Raw genomic sequence first — 16,047 nt, 5'->3', positions numbered from 1 at the left:
GCAAAGTCATCCAGCGAATGAGTTGGAAACATCAGTACGAACTCAGAATTTGTTCTTACTCTTCTGGAAAGTGAGAAGCTAACGATCTCCTGTGAGATCCCAGAGTAGGACCTGGAAAACCACTTCCTGCCGGAAGGAAGCAGGGCTCCCGGAACCACAGATGGCTTGCTGTGCCTCGGGCTGGGCTGGGGGGTGGATCCTGTCCAGAGTGACAATGGCAGGGCAGTGCCCGCTGACGGGATGCGTGCATCAGAAGTAAGAACACACAGACTGGGTCAGGCACACCCAGTTTCTACAAGACTGTGGCTTCCCAGTAACAGAACGGAAAAGCAGGAGAGAAGAACCCCCCGCCCGACCTTGGCAGGCTCTAGGGCACTGATTCCTCGAAAATTGATCGGTGCCGAGACTCAACTATTTACTGTTTTTGAGGATAACCAATTAGCTGACGTGTGAATGTTCTTGTTTTTTAAAGAATCATGAGTGAATCGGCGCAGGAAAAAGGACAGAATTAAAAAACCATGCGGCCCAAATCCCACTGAATTGCCAGCCAGGACAGCTGTCGTGGCACCCCTGGTGTGATGTCATGGGGAGCAAGTGGCAGGTGGGTCATACGGGCACCACGGGAATACCTGGGGCAGGAACTACCCGACATCGGCCGGGGAGGCCCACAGGCTCTGGGGAGGTGACAGATGGGGGGAGCACCTGGCATCCATGTCATGCCACCCCGAACAGTTTGTTAGCGCTGACATCCGAGGGCCACAGGCACATTCCCCGTTTTCTAGTTCCTGTGTCCTGCGACGGACATGTAGAGGCCTTGCCGAGGAACTCCTGCTTGTTCTACTCTGCCAACCCCAAGGGTCAGGAGCCCACACCCCCACATCCACCACATGCCCTCACACTCTGGCCATGACCCCACCGTGTCACCCAGGCCAGGCACCAGACAGCGGGGGACATCCCAGAGCCCAGGGTCCACATCTCCCAGACTGTCTGGCCCTGCCGTGCCCCTCCTCTCAGGGACTGTGGGGCTGCTGTGACAAATGGCATCAGGCCCTGTGCCATGAGTTAGCCCAGACACATGTCCCCCTCACCCATATCCTGCCTGGCCCTCCAAGGGCAATACGCATGAGTTGACAAGTAGGTGACACGGCCCAGCAGGAGTCAGAGCCACTGCACCTGCAGTCTCCTGAGCGGGTGACCAAGGTGTCCTGGTGGCCAAGTCGGGCTCACGGGAAGGACTGCCAGCCAAGGCTGTGAGCACGAGGTGAGGGACGTCCAGGACCAGACAGAGGGTACAGACGTCAGCTGCCATCCAGAGGGGGTTGTGGGTGCCAGAGTGGGGCCTGCTGTATCGTCTCTGCCTTTGTGCGCATGTGAAATTTCCGTAAAACAAATTCTACAGGCCCTTGAGGGCAGGGCTGGGTCTGACTTGTACAGGCTGCACCCCATCACCTAGAGGGGTTCGGTACACAGCAGGCCAGCGGCACACAAGGTAGGTCGGCTCCGCACACAGTAGGCACTCCACAGTGAGCACTATCTCCTCGGTGCCACTGGGGGAATGTTCCTTCACACCACAGGCGGGGCTGCCGTCCAGGCCATCCTGCCTCCCCTCTGCACCTCCCCCCGCGTGCCCAAGAGCTACGCGCTCAGCCCCAGGTTGCCGGGCTCTGCACATCTTCCCAGGAGGAGCCACCACAGGTGCTGAGTGGACGTCCCCTCCCAGAAGGAACCAGTGTGAAGCCGCAGCCGTGGGCCACATCTCTGTACACAGAAGCAAACACAACGGAAACCACCGGGCGAGTGATTCTGGGGAGAAGGACCCCAAGGCCCCTGCTGACACCCGCCAGCCAGGCGGTGACTGTCACAGCCCAGGGAGAGCCTGGAACCTTCTCCCAAAAAGGACACATGCGGGCGCGTGGGAGCGGGTTTCTACAGACAGCCAGAAACAACAGTCTCTTCAGAATTCCAAACACCTACTGGTTTTCCAGAAAGCAATATTTCCTGCTAATTAAGGAATAATTAAAGAAACCCAGGCTTGTTATTAACAATGCAGGAAGCTCAAAAAAAGTAAAACGTGTGACTCCGCAAAAACCGCAGTCATTATGGACCTCCCCTCCGCCCAGCGCTCCCTACAGCGTGTTCCCCCCTCCCCCAGTGCTCCCCCACGGCATGTACCTGCATGTGCACACACGTTCTGGAAGGGGGTTCTGCTCCACGCTCGTCCAAACGCAGAGCCTCGCCCTTGGGTCGGTCTCTCGAGTGGAGCACGGACGATACACGCGCTGCCTCCTTCCTCAGGATGGCGGCTCTGAGTCCTGGCCACATGCGCTAGGCTCCCGCCTCCCTCCTGGGCTGGAGGGTCCAGACGGACCCCTCGACACCACCCCGCCCACGTGCAAGCCCGGCTGCTGAGAGCACAGCGAGCAGACGAACACGCCCCAGGCCCATGGCGGGCAGCTCGGAGCGGCGCCCGGGACGAGGGAGTCCGAGCAGCAGGGAATCGTGGGCCGTCGGTCTCCTCACGTTTCACGGGCCACAAAACCCAGGCTCTGGCCCCTGGATGGAGCCCAAGGGAAGCCTGAGGAGGACGGACGGGGGCAGGAAGGACAGACCTGAGCACACACCCCAGCGAGCTCTGGCTCTCGACGGCTTCGTCCGGAACCCGCAGAGTGACACAGGGCAGAACGGTAATGCGCCAACACGCACATGACAGTCTCTGAGCAAGTGTGGGTGGAGCCAGACAGACAAACGGTGCTGAGAGCCTCTCTGGTGTGCTGCCGCCTGTGGCCGGGGTCGCACCCTCGGCGCTGTCCTGTCTTCCCTCACAATCTCCAACACGAGGCCCCGGGCACCCCTGCCCCAGCCCCGAACATCCCCACCCCAGCCCCGCACATCCCTGTCCACTCTGCACGCCCTGCCCACTCCAAACACCCCCATCCTGGCCCCATGTACCCTCGCCCCAGCTCTGAACACCCCTGTCCGCTCCACGCGCCCCCATCCCAGCCCCACAGACCCCCGCCCCGGCCTCAGGCACCCCCATCCCGCTCCCAGGTGTCCAGTCCTGTGGGTCGCTCCCACAGCATGCACGTCGGGGACGATGCAGACTGGCCCAGCCCAGGGCCGGGGTCCCCGGTGAGGGCCCACCTGCAGACACAGCGCACCTGCAGGAAGGCCCAAGTCCGGAAAGGAAAGGCCTCTCAGGCCATCCAACCTCGCTAACCGCCCACTGGCTCATGTGCAAATCAGCCGCCTTGCCCCGGTGTACCGCCTACATTGTCCTAAATCCCAGCGTGTCCCCTGTCACGGGCCAGGCACAGGCACCTCGGGGCTGAGAACTTACAACAGTATAACAAGGTCTGGCTGGAAACAGCCCCCAGACAGGGCCTCAGGGCCATGACCCAGACTAAGGACCGTTGTCCTTGCCTGTGCGGGGAGCAGGCCGGAACTCGGGCCTCCGCAGCGGGCACAGTGAGACCCCAGGCCACCCTGGAGCTCAGGAAGGAGGGACATCGGCTTCAGCCAGCTGTTCGCTTTCTGTGGCTGTCAGCTGTGGACGAGGGGTAAAGGCCAGCCACCACGGAGACCAAGGCAAATATGTGCTCACTGTGAGTCTAACTGCCCAGCAGGGACCTTCATGAGGACAGACGTGCTGGGTGGCAGCGTGTGAGTTTCCCAGCACACCGGCAGGGGTCACTGCCTCCTGCACACCAGGCTCTGACACACGTGCCACATGATCTCAAGAGGGGCTCAGGCAGTTGGTGTGAAAATACATTAAACAAATACTTGGCACCATCGATGCCCAAAACAACAGACTGACAATTCTCAGCTGCCAGGCATGACTTTGATGGGGCGGAGGGTCCACACTGAACTTCCAGAGAGGGAAACATAAACCCTGAGACCCACACCGTGCCAGACGGACAGACGGGTGGTCCCACCTCACAAGAGACAAGGCCGGTGACCATACAAGTTCAGCATCAGAAACCATCCAGAATGACGGAAAAGGAAAAAGAGCCCCAAATTAAAAAGGATCATCAGTGGGCCGTGGGACGTCAAGATCCAGATGCAGGCGAACCGGGGTCCCCGAAGGAAGGGGGAGAAGCATAGAGTGTCTGACAGCTTTCTCCCCGAAACGACAAAACTGTAAACCTACCGATGCAGGAGGCTCGATAAACCACAAGCCCAACAGCCATGAAGAAAACCACACGGAGTCACGTCAAGATTGAACTGCTTCCAACCAGCGGCCAAGAGAATGTCTTACGAGCAGAGAAAAAAGACGTCTTTCACGTGTTCGGACAGAGGAGCCGGGTGCAGTGGGCAGGTTCCCGCTGAAAACACACAACCAAGCAAGCACCTGCTGGCCCACCATTCTGCAGATGGTGAAAAGAAATTCTCAAAAGTCAAGGCCAGATGAAGACTTATCTCAGAAATAAGAGACAGAGAGGACGGGTTGCCGGCCCACCATGTGGGAAGCACGGGAGGAAGTCCTGTGGTGGGAGGAAAGCATGGCCACGTGGGCATACCCACATGGCCCAGAGCCACAGAAACAGAACCATGTAAGGAGATACACACCCCTGCTTGTGACCCATTTCTGCAAAAGAGAACGGTCTGTGGGAACAAACAGGGTAACGATGCAGGGCTGAGCTACAGCAATCAGCCACAGACCCCAACGCAGACCCAGCGACATGGTGAACCGTTATGACCCAAGAGCCCACAAAGACACTCAGGCAGGGTCACACAAGACACTCAGCAAACCCACAAAATGGCAGAAAAGGGGAAACCAACAAAAACAGATGGAATGAATCAACACTGGGACAGACTCAACCCACCACACTGACAACACAGCCAGCGACCGCCGACCATCAGATTCGATGTAACTTAAGGTGCAAACAGGCTGGGAAAAAAAAAAGGGAGGGAAAAAGCCATGCCTCCTGACGATAATCAAAGGAAAGCTGGAACAGTTACATTAACATAGGACAAGCTCAGATTTCCAGGTAAACAGGTCATGTCTTTATTTTTTTTTTTAACGTTTGTGTATTTCTGAGAGAAAAACAGAGCATGAGCAGAGAAGGGGCAGAGACAGAGGGAGACACAGAGTCCGAAGCAGGCTCCAGGCTCCAAGCTGTCAGCACAGAACCCGATGTGGGGCTCAAAATCACGAACTCGATCAAGATCATGACCTGAGCAGAAGTTGCTTAACCAACTGAGCCACTCAGGCGCCCCTAAAGAGGTCATTTCTTAACGAAAAAAGAGTTTATTCCTCAAGAGGACCCAAGATCCCTAAATGTTTACAAATCGAATAGCAGAGCTCGAGAGCATAGGACGCAGAATGGGCAGGACTGAAGGGAAGCAGACGAATCCATAACTACATCGGGGAGCCCGATGCCCCCACTTGGTGACGGAGGAACACAAGATCATGCAGGAGCGGGTGCACCTCACTGCTCAGTCACCAGAGGAGACCACATCCTGAACCACACGTGTAAGACGACTCAAATTCCCTGAAAAGTACTGTTCTCTGACCACTGGAGAATTAATTTGGAAGTCAAGAATAGAAAGGCCTTTGGAAAATCCCGCAAAAAACATACCTCTAAGTAAGCCACGGGTCTAACAAAGATTAAAAGGAAAACCAGAAAAGTATTTTGAGCTGAGTGAAAACAAGAACACGACGTTTCAGTAACTCGGGGAAGCCGCCTCGGCAGCACACCCGGGCAGTTCGCAGCACCAAATGTTCACGCTGGAAGGGGAGAAAGATCCCGATCGGTGGTCTCAGCTTCCACCCCACGAGGCTACAAAAACAAGAGCAGAAGAGAACCAAGGGAAGCAGAAAAAACACAATAAGAAACATCAGAGAGGAAACCCATAACAGAAAAACAGAGAGATCATTGAAACCAAAAGCCAGTTCATCAAGAAAACCACTACCACTGATAAACCCACAGCTAGAATGATGAGGGGAAAAGGGAAGACACCAATCATGACAGTCAGAAAAGGAAGTGATGTGTCATTACCGATTCTACAAACATCAAAAGGACGAGGAAGTTCTGTGAGCACCTTTATTCCACTCATCTAAATAACTGACCTCGAGTGGACACATTCCTTGAAAGACTAAGACACAGAAAGCAACCTGTCCAGCCTTACTTTGTAAAAATCGCATTTTTAAATGAAAACTTGCCCAAGGACAACTCCACGCCCAAATGGGTTCACTAGCAAATTCTGTCACAACTTGAGAAAAAATAACAATAGCAATTCTACAGAAGCTCTTCCAAAAAGTCGAACAGGAGGGGACGTGACCAAACGCCCCCAGGACACCAGCGAGATGAGATCCCACATGAAGACAATGGAAGACAAGAAAGCCACCAAACGGTGTCCTTCAGAAACCTAATGGGAAGACATCTAAACAAGATTTTAGCACACGTGTGCACACTCACACACGCACACCTTCACACACATACGTTAACGCATGTGTGTGCACATGTACGTGTGAGCTACATACACGTGCATGCACACAGGCCTGTACGCAACACACTCATGTGTACGTACACGCTCACATGCACGTACACACCCCACCACGTGTCGCACAGCCCACCAGCCACGCAGCTCTGATGTGTACAGTACATGCTGTCTACAGGGTGTACCCTTCCCATGAAAGAAGTATTTAGCCAGCGTCCCAAACACAGGTGCATGTCCCGGTGAAAGAGCCACATAGCGAATAAAGAGGCCCGTCTCTCACACACCAGCAAGACGGACAACCTAGAAGAAATGGATAAACCCCTGGAAACACACAACCTACCAAGCCTGAATCATGAAGAAACAGAAAATCTGAACAGACTTCTTTCCAGGAAGGAGGCTGAACCTGAGACCAAAAACCCCGCAACACACAAAAGCCCAGGACCGACGGCATCACTGGTGAACTCTACCAAACATTACAGAACACCAATCCTTCCCAAATTCTTCTCCAAAACAGAAGAGAAAAGAAAGCTTCCAAATTCACTCTACAGAAGCAGCATTACCCTAAAACCGAAAACAGAGTTTTCGAAACAAGAAAAGACAACGCTGGCCAGTATCCCCGGTGAACGGAACACAAAAGTCCCCCAAAAAGTATAGCAAACCTCTTCCCACAGTATGTTAAGAGAGAGGATCATTCAGTATGACCAAGTGGGATTTATTCCCAGGGAGGCAAGGTAGGCGGATTGATATTCGCAGATCAATCAGCGTGACACATCACATGAACAAGAAAAAAGACAAAAGCCATAGGATCATCTCAGCAGAAAAAGCATCTGACAAAATTCACTGTCCCTTTCAGGATAAACTCAACACAGGGGGTACAGAGGGAAGGCCACGTGGGACCCGCCTATAGCACACCTCGTCCCCGTGGGGAAGCCAGGAGAGTTTTCCCTCCAGGATCAGGAACCAGACAAGGAGACCCAGTCCTGCCGTGTCCCCTCAACAGGCTGTGAAGTCCCAGATGGGACAGTCGGGCACAAAAAGGGAACCCAAGGCGTCCAACTCGGAAAAGAAGTAAAACTCTCTCTCTCTGCAAATGACTTAGTATCTACCCTAAAGACACCACCAGGAACCTGCCAGAGCCAACAGATGACTTCAGTAGAGTTTCCGGAGGCAAATTTAACACACAAACCTGCTGTTGCACTAACAACAAACTACTGGAGACATTGAGAAAACAATTGCACATACAACTGCATCAAAAACAATAAAATGCTGAGGAGTAAATTTAATGAACAAAAATAAGAAAGCAAGTCTTATGATCCGAGGAGACGTTTGGAATGTGTGACACCCCCAGAACAGGCCCAGGTCCCCCCCCATCAGGTGCGCCCTAGGTTGGGGTGCCCATGCAAAGGGACATTAATGTCACAGCCGGGGCGTAGGCCCTGCCTGGGCCAGGGTGACACTTACCGCGGCCAGTTCGTCAAACGGTAGGGGGCGGGGAGTGTGCTTACCGTGGCCAGTTCATCAAACTTGCCGAACAGCTCGTTGAGGAGCTTGACCAGCTCCTGTGCCGTGCACTGCGACGCCAGGCCCGTGAAGCCCACAATGTCCGCAAAGAGGATGCTGCAAGGAGAAGGCCCAGGCTGCCTCCTCTGTGGCCATGCGGGGCCCAGCCTCCCCGGCAGACTGCGACCCCTCCACGCACCCCAGAACCCACCTCCCTGCTTAGCCTCAGGGCGGGCTGGAGGGGAGGGTCCCACGTTCCCACTTGACGGGCAGCAGCACGGGGGCTGGGGAGGGCGGGGGATGCCCTCACAGCCATACGGGGCCTGAACGCCAGGCCACCAGCTCCTGCTCACCCCCCAGGGACACAGGGGGCCCAGTTCCACGGCCACCATGCCTGCGCCCAGCCCAGGGTGGCCCATGACGGACCGTGGCCAGTGGCTGGTGAGCAGAGGAACATGATGGTAAGAAGTGTGGCCCTCCTGCCAGCTGACATGGCGACAGGACATCGGCGTGTTGGACCGCCTGGATCCCTGCGCCTCACGGAGGGGCCCCCTGGGTCTGCATCAGGGCGAGGACTCATCTTGCCGGGTCAGAGCCTCAGCGTGTGGGCGTCCGTTTACTGCAGAACTGGGTCCCATCCATGCCCACCCGCCCGCACAGCCTCCTTCCTGGACACTTGACCATCATGAAGTGACCGGCAGCACAGACGGGCCGTCGCTGTGAGTTTTGCTGGACACAGTTCTCGTCCATTCCTTCGGCCCTTGAACGTGCCACCCTGGCCTCCCCGCCTCCAACGATCCTGGTGAGAAATCACTCGTCGATCTCCCCCCCCCCCCCCCCCGCTTTGCCCCTCATCTCTGGCTCTTACGATTTGCCTACGACGTGTCCAGGGACGGCTCTCTCTGCGTGTGTCCTACCTGAGCTTCGAGACATTGTGAGCCATATGTTTTTCAAATATTCTTTCTGCTTCTTTCTCTCTTTCCTCTCCTCTGGGACTCATTGCATGTGTGTTGCTGTGCTGTCCAGGGTCCCTCGGGTCTCTGAGCCTCTGTTCCTTCCCCTTCACCCTTTTGTCATTCTGTTCATCGGGCAAGATATTTTCAATTGTCTTTCGTCAAATTCACCAATTCTTTCTTCAGCCTGCTCAAATCTGCTCAACGTTGAGCCTCCCTAGTGAACTTCGTGTTTTATTTTTCAAATGTGGAATTTCTGATGTTTTTTCCATAATGTCTACCTTTGTATTGGTATTCTCCACTTGATGAGAAGTTATTCTCACACTCACTCTTATTCAGACAGTTTGTTATTTGCACATATTTAAGATGGGTGGTTAAAGTTTCGTCTGGGCTCCCTCAGGATGGTTTCTCTGGACGGCTTTTTGCATTCCCATGCGAGACACGGCTTCGTGTTTTCTTGCACGTCACATGTATTTTTATCGAAAAGTGGATAATATGGTGTGACCACTCCGAAAATCAGAACCCCTTCCCACCTCAGGACTGGGGTTGTTACTATTGCCGTTTATGTCGTTTGATGACTTTTATGAACAAATTCTGTAAAGTCTGTTTTCTTTCTCGTGTGGGGCCATTAAAGTCTGCGTGGTTAGCGTGGCGGTCGGCCAGCAACTGGACAGGTTTCCTCACGTGCCCGGAAACAGTGAGTCTCTTGGCGTTGGAGGGTGGGCACTCAGCCAACTCTGTCTTGTTCTGCTCTTCCTGCTCGCACCCGGCCTCAAGGTCAGCCAGTGATGACAGACCGGACACCTCATGGTCTTTCCTGAGTGCGCACATGGCCCTACTACCCTCATGTGTGGTCCTCTGGTTCCCAGAAGCATTCCCACAGCCTTTCAAAGCACCCGGCAGACCTCTCCTTCCCCAGTTTTTTAGCACCCCGCTCCTGCCTCTGCCATTCTCACTGCCTCGGACAGCCGGGAGGTTAAACAGTTGCCACTGATTGTGGTTAACAAATGTCCCAGGGCAAAAGCTGCTCACACTGAGCGCTGAGTCAGGTCACATAGAGATAAGCCTGTGAAAAAGGTTTTGCAGGGAATTCCCAAACGGTCACGTAATGACAGCCCTCTGAGGGTTTTCGAGGCCCCAACCCCATTCTGTCCCCTCTGGTGGCTGTCAGCAGTCAGGTGTCAGGATGTGGCTGCAGGTGCTGCCTCTCAAAGCCATCACGGTGCTGAAGACAGCAGAACAGACATGTTAGATTCCACATAGCTTTACTCTTCTTACCCAGATTGAGCTGTTTCTCTTCAATAAATATTCCTGGACTCTTGCAAGAGTTTGCTTGATTTCCAGTGTGCTGACAACGTGGGCTCTGACAGTTTCTATCAGCACTGTCATCGCTTCTACGGAGGAGAGGACGTTCAGATGTCCTTCCCCCCATCACTGATGGCATCAGTCGATTAGTTGTAAGTCGTGTGCTGACTGGGGACCTTAATCCTGGAGTGACGGGGAATCAGTGAGGGACTGTCACAAGGGTGGCGAGGAGGACAGAGCCAGGTTCACATCCAGGCTGTGGACTCTGATGCTGCCAGAGGGTGGCTAGGGGAGCTGGGGCGGAGCCGGGGCCGGGCCCTCAGCTTCCTCTCCTGTCTCAGGACTGTCACACCTTGCAGCCGTCAGGAATAAGGCACCCACCAGGGTAGAGATTTTTCAGCCTCAAAGGGAAATGGTGATTTTCCACATCTGGCTTTGCTCTCCCAGGTCAGAAAAGAAGGAGGGGAAGGTATGTGGGCTCCCTGCTCCCTGCTGGCCCCTACCTGCTGCCCCAGGGCATCCCTGACACCTGCCGCCTTCCTGCTGTGTGCACCTGCTCCACACCCCTCCCCCGGGCACCCCCCGCCCCACCCCGGGACTGCTCTGGTGGCCTGGTGCCAGCAGAAGGCTGGGGCCACGTGCCCCCCATCGTTTCCCACCAAGGAGAGGCAGTGGGTGAACGGGAACGTCAGCAGCAGCCAACCCAGGCCCGGCCCCAGCCCCACCACTCACTGGCTTCACTTTTCTGAACCTCAAATTTCTTCCCCTACAAGTGGGGGTGACCGTGTCCCGGCTGCCTGGGCCAGAATGCTGGCCCCACACACTGGGCACTGCGTCCTCCGCAGAGAACACCACTGGTCCCTCCCGAGAGACCCCGCAGTGGGAGTCAGCGTGTGGTGCTGGCAGGCTGGCTGGCACACAGGGATGGCTCGGGGGCCCGGTGGGGACGGGAGGGCAGCCGCAGGCCTTGGCTCATTCCAGGTGGGCTAGCACCTGCCTGAGGGGTCCCAGTCCACAGCACTCAAAACAAACACAAGGGGCTTTATCCTTCTGTGTCTGCAGGGGCCCAGGGGCAGGGAGACCCGACACCAACACCCAGAAGACCCAGAAGAACACTGAGAAGGGAGAGAACGTCGGTGTTGCAACCACCACCGCCTGCCTGAGTGGCGCTTAGGTGAAGCGCAACGCTCAGCCAGTCCAAGTACCTAAAAGGAATCACGCGATTTAACAGGATAAAATTCTTTTTAATCGTGTCTTTTAAAACAAGGAAGCAAACCACGGGGGGGGGGCAAGCTAGTTCGCCTGACGGCTCAGTGTCCTCACCTGTAAAATGGGAACACTCTCTACCTCCTGGGGCTGCCACAAGAGAAGCAGAGGTCTAGGCCACCCCAGACCCTGGCACCAAGGAGAATGATGCTCAGCTATTAGCCCGACGTGGGCCAACTCCCACCCCAACGCCACTGCCCAAAGGGGGCTCAGGACAGAGTGCCGACCCTCTCCAGCCACGCAGGACGTGGAGGGTGTGCAAGAGGGCCAGAGCAGCTATGACACCGGTCACCCAAGGAGTCACCACACCCGGCAGGTCTGCTCACCTGGGCCTCCCCTCAAACAGGGGCCTCCCCTCCACTCCCTCCCCTCCTCCACCTTCTCCTCCTCCCCCTCTTCCTACACCTCATCTTCCCCCTCGCTCCCCCTCCCCCTGTACCTCATCCTTCCCCTCCACTTCATCCTTCCCCTCCCCCTCCCCCTCATCCTTCCCCTCCCCCTCCTCCCCTCTCCCCCTATACTTCATCCTCCCCCCTCCCTCCTCCCCCTTCCCCCTCCTCCTACACCTCCCCCTCCCTTCTCCCCCCTCCCCCTCCCCCTCCTTCCCCTCCCCCTACACCTCCCTCCCTCCTCCCCCTCCCCTTCTTCCCTCATCCTTCCCCTCCCCTTCCCCCCTCCCCCTGTACCTCATCCTTCCCCTCCCCCTCCTCCCCCTCCCCCTCCACCTCATCCTTCCCCTCCCCCTCCTCTCCCTCCCCCTCCACCTCATCCTTCCCCTCCCCCTCCTCCCCCTCCCCCTACACCTCATCCTTCCCCTCCCCCTCCTCCCCCTATACCTCATCCTTCCCCTCTCCTCCTCCCCCTACACCTCCCCCTCCACTTCATCCTTCCCCTCTCCCTCCTCCCCCTTCCCCCTCCTCCTACACCTCCCCCTCCCTTCTCCCCCCTCCCCCTCCTCCTCCTTCCCCTCCCCTTTCTTCTATACCTCCCCCTCCCCCCTCCTGCTCCCTCCCTTCCTCCCCCTCCCCCTCTTCCCCCTCCCCTCTCCTCCTCCCCCTCCCCCTCTTCCCCTCCCCTCCTCTCCTCCTACCCCTCCCCCTCCTCCCTCTTCCCCCCTCCTCCCTCTTTCCCCCTCCCCCTTCCTCCCCCTCCCTTCTCCCCCCTCCTCCCCCTCCTCCTACACCTCCCCTCCCCCCTCCTCCCTCTTCCCCCTCCCCTCTCCTCACCCCCTCCTCCTTCTCCTCCCCCTCCTCTGTCTTCCCCCTCCTCCATCTTCCCCCCTCCCCCTCCCCCTCCTCCCCCCCTCCCTCCTCCCCCCTCCTCCACTTTCACTCAGTGCCCCAAAGCCCACCATTGCCAGGACAGTGCCAGCCGTACCTCACGTTGTCATGCCGCTGGATGTAAATCTTGTGGAAAATCCTCTCGGGGGGCTTCAAGAAGTCCTCCTTCATCTCCATGGCAACATTTCGGGGCAGAAGGCTCATGAGCAGCCGCTCCTGGACAGGGGAGACGGGCCCGCGTGATACAGCAGGGGCCTCCTGCGAGACCCGTCACCCCACCAAGGTCGCTGCTGAGCCCTGTACGGGGGCTGCAGACCCTGCCTGGCCCCTGAGTCCCAGAGGGTCATGCCCAGGCCTGGACGGTCATCGCATAAGTAACTGCTCCCAGAGGGCTGGAAAACCGCCAATATCACCCCCAGAAAACACAGGCCCCCCCCGGCCCCCCCCCCACCTGTTCTTCGTGCCCACACGCCCATGTGCCCTGGCTTCACTGAGCAGGGGTCAAGGGGGCGGGGGACACCACTGCCTCCAAGTGGGACAGCCCGGCCTCACTCCCCACTCCACCGCCCAACACGGCCTGAGAGGGGCCTCGAGACAGGCTGCGAGGGCCCGTCTCCCAGGACAAAATGGTCCCCTCACCTCTCAGAGATAAGCAGCGTGGCCCATTGCCCTGGCCTTGCCTTCTGGTTTCTCCCTTCCTTGCAGGGCTCAGATGTTTCTTTCCCCACAGAGAATGGAGCAAACGTCTAGGCTTTTCCAGAGGAGCCCGCTGCTCCAGGGCCTCAGTTTCCTCATCCAGACTGCCTGTCTTCCCCTTCCTGCCTGACCTCACCCCACTGGCCCCCGACCAGCTGCCACACCCAAGGCCCATCCCTGTCCTCCTCACCGCCCTTCCCACCCTGCTTTGGAAAGCAGACAGATCAGAGTTTAAATCCCGCGCAGAGTTAGGTGGCACAGCCTGCTTCTGAGGGCAAACGCGGCCTGAGAGGGGGCGGGAGAAGCCTGCCTCCCGTTCCATCCCTGCGGCCCGGCTCCCCCTAGCCCCAGCCCCTCAGCCGTGGCCTGTCCCATCAACAGGAACTCTGGCAAAGCCCTCGGGCACCTGCACCACCCCCAGCCCAGAGCAGGCAGCCGGGTCCCCCCACCAATCGGGCCCTGGATCCACTCCACTCTGCAGTGTGTGAGGCCACGTCCCTGACTGCAGCAGCCACAGTCCCATGCAACCACCTCAGGAGAACCATTGAAGCAGCAGTGACAGCAGTCACAGAGCCCACCAGACCTCTGGGGCTGGGAGGGCTTCACCCCTCTCGCTCCAGACTCCACAGAGCAGGGCACATGTCCAGGAAAAAGTACTGCAGGCCCTTGCAAAGTCCCCCCAGGTAATGTGTCTCTGTGTAGACTTCCAGGGGGAAGGCCAGACCTGGCGCCAGGAGGTCCCGCGTGGAGCTAAGCCTGTGTCAACGACGCCTGTCACAGTCCTGGCCCTGGAGCCTGTGCCCGAGCCCTGTGTCCTGAGCGAGGCCCAGCACCACCCCGAGGCCAACCCACACAGCTGCTGACTGGACAGACTCCGATGCAGAAGAGGGACATCACAACAGTGCCGCGGCCCGTGGCCACTCTCGACATTGGTCACCTGGGGAGACGGGCCTCGGAGGGGACACAGAAGTGTCCAGGCTGAGCCTGCGAGCACAGCCCCAGGGACAAAAAGGCCACCGCCCGGGCTGTGGGAGCGGGTGTGTGACCAAGGCCTGGCTGGGTGGACGCTGACCCCTTCCTTAGCTGAGGGGCCGCTGGGGTGAGGCCATGTGAGAGGTGAGGGAGCTCGGGCAGGGGCTCATTGGGCCACCACAGGGGCAGCAGCAGCAGCAACATGAGCACACCCGGAAGCTTCTGGAGATGCCCCGAGGCACAAGGCGGGGAAACACAAGGAGCCAGACACCACGGAAGGCCACCCACGGAAGGCACCAAGAACACAGGGCAGCTCGCATTCTCTCCGGGGAAGGCCCAGCGTCACAGGGCCCCACACCCCTGGGCCCCCTGGGTGGCCAAGCCACATCCAGGGACTCAGTGGGCACTACCCCCAAATGCCCTGCACGAGGGTCCCTGGAAAGGACGGCAGTGTGGCCCGGCATCCCTGCTCTGCCCCTGGGATGGTCGGTTCGGCCCTAGCCGAACCCCATCCCGTCACAGGGACGGCGGCAGGTGCTCTGAGAAGGGCTGCAGCGCCGCGGGGCCCCACTCCCCACCACACTTGCCATACCTCCGGGTGTGCTCAGGTCCCTCACCTGCACCTACAACGGGACAGGAGGACCCGGAAAGGCAGAGACAGGAAAGACGTGGTACCAGGTGCTGGGTGTTGGGAGAGATGCCAGGGTAGAGCCGGCCACTGTCCCCAGAGCCCTTCTCTACCCCTAGCACAACTGTCTAGCCCCTTACTGATACCTAGGCCTGACGACCTGAAATACACACTACATCATCCAGCCTCCCACTGTGGCCAGAAGTGGCCAGTGAGATAGGGTCCAAATGGCCACGTGAGAGCTTCTGGAATGTTCCTTATAGACAGCCTGTCTGTTGCTGGGGATATAGGCATGATGGCTGGATCTCTACCTGCCATCTTGATTAATGAGGATGAGGTCCCCATATTAACAATGGCAGACCAGTTACCAGAGGAGACTGGGTGGTAAGGGCTGCGTGGGTCAGCTCTGCCACATTAGCCATAAGGGGCCTCCCTGCAATCTACATATGAGGGGACAGGAATGCTCTCGCTTGCATAAGCCATTGTCACAGGAAATGCATTTCCCACCAAAGGCTAGGCATCAGCCCAGCTCCCCCGCGAGATTAATGAGCCAACACACATAACCAAGAGGGAGAGCGCACAACCTTTCCCACAGGGAGCAGAACGCCATCTGGCAAGTTCAAGCACCCATCCCCAGTTAAAAACAGCAAAACCTGGGACAAAGTCGCTGCCTGACATCATACGGATCCTCCCTGAAATCCACATCCAGTCTCAAATGAAGCCCTAAAGCCCCAAGCAGCAACAACACGGCTTCAGAAGCAGACAACACTGATACGTTATAAGCAGCAAAATAAAATACGAGGCCAGAAATCAAAGGGACAAATTTATGAATACGGATCATACAAAGTATCCCAGCCTCCTACAAACTTTGGTACACTTATCTCGGCTATCAAAATGTGACTTAAAATACGTGTATGCTTCTTTAAAAACATTCGATATGTACGTAACAGTTGTGAGGACCCTGCTTCCAGGAGACACACAAGTACTTTCCAGACTCACCACTCCC

The 16,047-nt window shown here is 57.2% G+C and overlaps 1 protein-coding gene across 1 annotated transcript in view; it reads right to left on the bottom strand.

Moving 5' to 3' along the window:
- The window catches only part of ADCY1 (adenylate cyclase 1), a 113,177-nt gene that overhangs the window by 67,066 nt on the left and 30,064 nt on the right, over window positions 1-16,047 (bottom strand). The window contains exons 3-4 of the mRNA XM_060632062.3: window positions 12,843-12,961; window positions 7,947-8,058 (exon numbers count right to left, since the gene is read on the bottom strand). Of these exons, the coding sequence (XP_060488045.1) occupies window positions 7,947-8,058; window positions 12,843-12,961 (231 nt within the window). The remainder of the gene's footprint in view (window positions 1-7,946; window positions 8,059-12,842; window positions 12,962-16,047) is intronic.

This window comes from Panthera onca, chromosome A2 (genome assembly GCF_046562875.1).
Source record: "Panthera onca isolate mPanOnc1 chromosome A2, mPanOnc1 haplotype 2, whole genome shotgun sequence".
In the NCBI taxonomy this organism is placed as follows: domain Eukaryota; kingdom Metazoa; phylum Chordata; class Mammalia; order Carnivora; family Felidae; genus Panthera; species Panthera onca.
This window is presented reverse-complemented; position numbering and strand designations above follow the sequence as displayed.